Source organism: Etheostoma spectabile, chromosome 3, assembly GCF_008692095.1.
Source record: "Etheostoma spectabile isolate EspeVRDwgs_2016 chromosome 3, UIUC_Espe_1.0, whole genome shotgun sequence".
In the NCBI taxonomy this organism is placed as follows: Eukaryota; Metazoa; Chordata; class Actinopteri; order Perciformes; family Percidae; genus Etheostoma; species Etheostoma spectabile.
The window spans coordinates 10589641-10593382 of NC_045735.1; the positions used below are offsets into that span (position 1 = coordinate 10589641).

Genomic DNA, 3742 nt, shown 5'->3' on the forward strand with positions numbered 1-3742 from the left:
TGTGGTGGTAGTCAGACACTACAGGCCTGTCCGTCACAAGCTCAAATGCTGTGCCATTAAAATCACTAATTTTTGTGTGTATATAATATGCTGCAGCCGTTGCCTATATACCTTTGCAGGTCCTACCATGCCAGTGACGTCATTGTCAGCGTTCTAATACTAACAAACGCAATTTTTGTGTTGCTTGAAAAAAAGCTATATTGATTTGTTTAAATCAAGTTTTTAGTGTAATTTATTTTTAATGATCATAACCACCAAGTTATCAACGTTTATTCTTTCAGTTCAGTTCATCTTTAAAACTCAACTCCAAAGACCTTAACTGTCAAATTCAATTTTTTGTGCCAGATTGCCTTTCTGAAACATATCCGTCTTTAATGGAAGGTCTGTTTTTTCAGGTTTCATAAATCAAGTGGTGGAATCTGCAATTTGTCTCCTCTGAATTGCCTTCCACCCTAGCAGACGTGATTGATTTCCCCTCTAGCTGTTCCAAAAGGGCCATGGTAATTCTTACTTAGGGCATCTCCTGTTCCTCAGCATCCTACGTTTGCAAGAGAACAAAGCAACCAGGGTCATTTTAAACATCCACTTTCAGCTTATTGTAGGGTATTAAAGTGTTTTGCCACTGCATTTAAACATGGCATTTGGCTAAAATGTTAATGCTCGTTAGTGAAATCTCAGGAAATTCTTCAATAAATCCACTTCTGTTAGTGAAAAAATGTTAATCTAGATTACCTCACTGACAGGCATCTGTAGATCTGTAGAAGGTGTTGCACAGCCGAAAGAAATTTCTCAATAGATGGGAGCTGGGAAGCTCAGTCAGGGGTAAATGAGTGGGAAGAAATTGCTCTGACTGGAGAGGCAAACGTATTATCAGGTGCCACAACAAAAATGAATTGATTAAATAGATGGAGGAGTGGTTGAGGGCCTCTGATCACAGTGATTCATGGTACATGTGGGCGCTCTATATTGAGTCACTGGCGGCAGCAGTGACTGGAGTGAAAGGACTGCACTATGCACACATTGCTTTCTTTTGTATGTTTACACACAAATACACGCAAATGCACATGTGTTTTTGTGTGAAATGTTAGTCTGAAACAGTTATTGCTTAAGACTTAGAGTCGGTACATATTTAGGACCACGTTAGGACTTGTCATTTGAGCTCCAGCGCTCACCAAATAACCGTACCGAAATAACTGAAAGCATGTTCTGGTCCTCTTAAAAGCAAAGTGTGCTTTGTTTTATTACCAGTGAAAAGCAGTGTTTTTCAGCCTAGTGACTTCTGTGAACTGTAGCAGACATGAGGCATCAATACCAGTGCATTTTAGTTAGAATCAACTAAACAGGAAATTCACGTCATGCAAAAGAAAGGATAATCCACCCAAACCTCTCATTCACTCTTCTCTACCCTCACTGATAGGCCAAGCAAAAGAAGTGGAAGAAACTGATATGGAAACCCCAAAGGTAGGATACAACTCAACAAGCAAAAGACACTCCACACATGAGCATTAACATTGTCATGTCATTAAACCAAATATAAATAATAGGTTCTAACACATTATACCATTCGTCATCCTCTGTATATTCTCCCCCATTTTTTTATATTCTTTATAGTCAAGTCTTCAAGTCAAGTAATTCATCACATCTGAGAATGTCATTCTCACACTCACCATTTGAGGGAGCTGTTTCATTGTGGCATACTTTTATATATATATATATATATGTATATGTATATATATATATATATATATATATATATACACATCACCAAATAATGGATATACAGTGGTGTGAAAAAGTGTTTGCCCCTTCTCATTTCCTGTTTCTTTGCATGTTTGTCACATAAGTGTTTCGGAACATCAAACCAATTTAAACAATAGTCAGGACAACACAAGTAAACACAAAATGCAATTTGTAAATGAAGGTGTTTTATTAAAGGTGAAAAAAAATCCAAACCATCATGGCCCTGTGTGAAAAAGTGGTGCCCCCCTTGTTAAAACATACTATAACTGTGGTTGTCCACCACTGAGTTCAATTTCTTAGCCACACCCAGGCTGATTATTGCCACACCTGTTCACAATCAAGGCATCACTTAAATAGGAGCTGCTTGACACAGTAAGGTCACCAGAAGATCCTTAAAAGCTACACATCATGCGAGACCCGAAGAAATTCAGGAACAACTGAGAAAGAAAGTAATTGAGATCTATCAGTCTGGAAAGGGTTATAAAGCCATTTCCAAAGCTTTGGGAATCCAGCGAACCACAGTGGAGCCATTATCCACAAGGCGAAGACATGGAACAGTGGTGAACCTTCCAGGAGTGGCCGGCCGCCAAAAATTACCCCAAGAGCGCAGCGAAGACTCATCAAGAGGTCACAAAAGACCCCAAACAACGTCCAATGAACTGCAGGCCTCACTTGCCTCAGTTAAGGTCAGCGTATGCCTCCACATCAGGAAAAGATGGGCAAAAATGGCCTGCATGGCAGAGTTCCAAGGAGGGAAACCACTGCTGAGCAAAAAGAACACAAAGCTTGTCTCAATTTCTCCACAACACATCTTAATGATCCAAGACTTTTGGGACAACATTCTGTGGACCTATGAGACAAAAGGGAACTCTTTGGAAGGTGTGTGTCCAAGATATATGGCGTAGAAGGAACACTGCATTATAAAAAGAACATTATCCAACAGTAAAATATGGTGGTGGTGTAGTGTGATGGTCTGGGGCTGTTTTGCTGTTCAGGACCTGGAAGACTTGCCGTGATAAAAGGAACTTGAATTCTGCTGTTACAAGAGATCCTGAAGGAGAATGTCCGACCATTTGTTTGGTTACTCAAGCTGAAACGAACTTGGGTTCTGCAGCAGGACAATGATCCTAAACACACCAGCAAGTCACCACCGAATGGTGAAGAAAACACAAATGAAGACTTGGAGTGGCCTAGCCAAAGTCCGACCTGAATCCTATGAGATGTTGTGGTATGACCTTAAAAAGGCTTTTCATGCTCGAAAACCCTTAATGTAACTGATTAGGACCATTCTGCAAAGATAGGGCCAAAATTCCTCCAGGACGCGTGTAAAAGCCTCATTGCACGTTATCGCAAACGCTTGGTTGCAGTTGTTGCTGTAAGGGTGGCCCAACCAGTTATTAGGTTAGGGGGCCATCACTTTTCACACAGGGCCATTTTTTCACCTTTTTAATAATAAACACCTTCATTTAATGCATTTTGTGTTACTTGTGTTGTCCTTGACTATTGTTTATGGTTTGATGTTCCGAACACTTAAGTGGTGACAAAACATGCAAAGGAACAGAAAATGAGGAAGGGGGCAAACACTTTTTCACACCACTGTACATATATGTGTATATACATATATGTGTATATATATATATGTGTTTGTGTGTATATATATATATATATATATATATTACACACACAGTAGGGCTCAAAAGTTTGGGCACCCCAGGTAAAAATTTGTATTAATGTGCATAAAGAAGCCAAGAAAAGATGGAAAAATCTCCAAAAGGCATCAAATGACAGATTAGACATTCGTATATGTCAAAAAAAGTTAGATTTTATTTCCATCATTTACACTTTCAAAATAACTGAAAATAAAAAAATGGCGTCTGCAAAAGTTTGGGCACCCTGCAGAGTTTCTAGCATGCACCGCCCCCTTTGGAAAGCTGAGACCTGACAGTGTCATGGATTGTTCTTAGTCATCGTCTGGAAAGACCAGGTGATGTCAATCTTAAGG

At 39.6% G+C, this 3742-nt stretch overlaps 1 protein-coding gene across 14 annotated transcripts in view; it reads left to right on the plus strand.

Moving 5' to 3' along the window:
* gramd1bb (GRAM domain containing 1Bb) overlaps positions 1–3742 on the plus strand; it is a 94977-nt gene that overhangs the window by 33134 nt on the left and 58101 nt on the right. Inside the window, exon 2 of one of the 14 annotated variants that reach the window (XM_032512230.1) lies at positions 1418–1461. The exons of the other annotated variants lie outside the window; for them this stretch is intronic. Within the exon in view, the coding sequence (XP_032368121.1) occupies positions 1418–1461 (44 nt within the window). The remainder of the gene's footprint in view (positions 1–1417; positions 1462–3742) is intronic. 14 annotated transcript variants of the gene reach the window in all.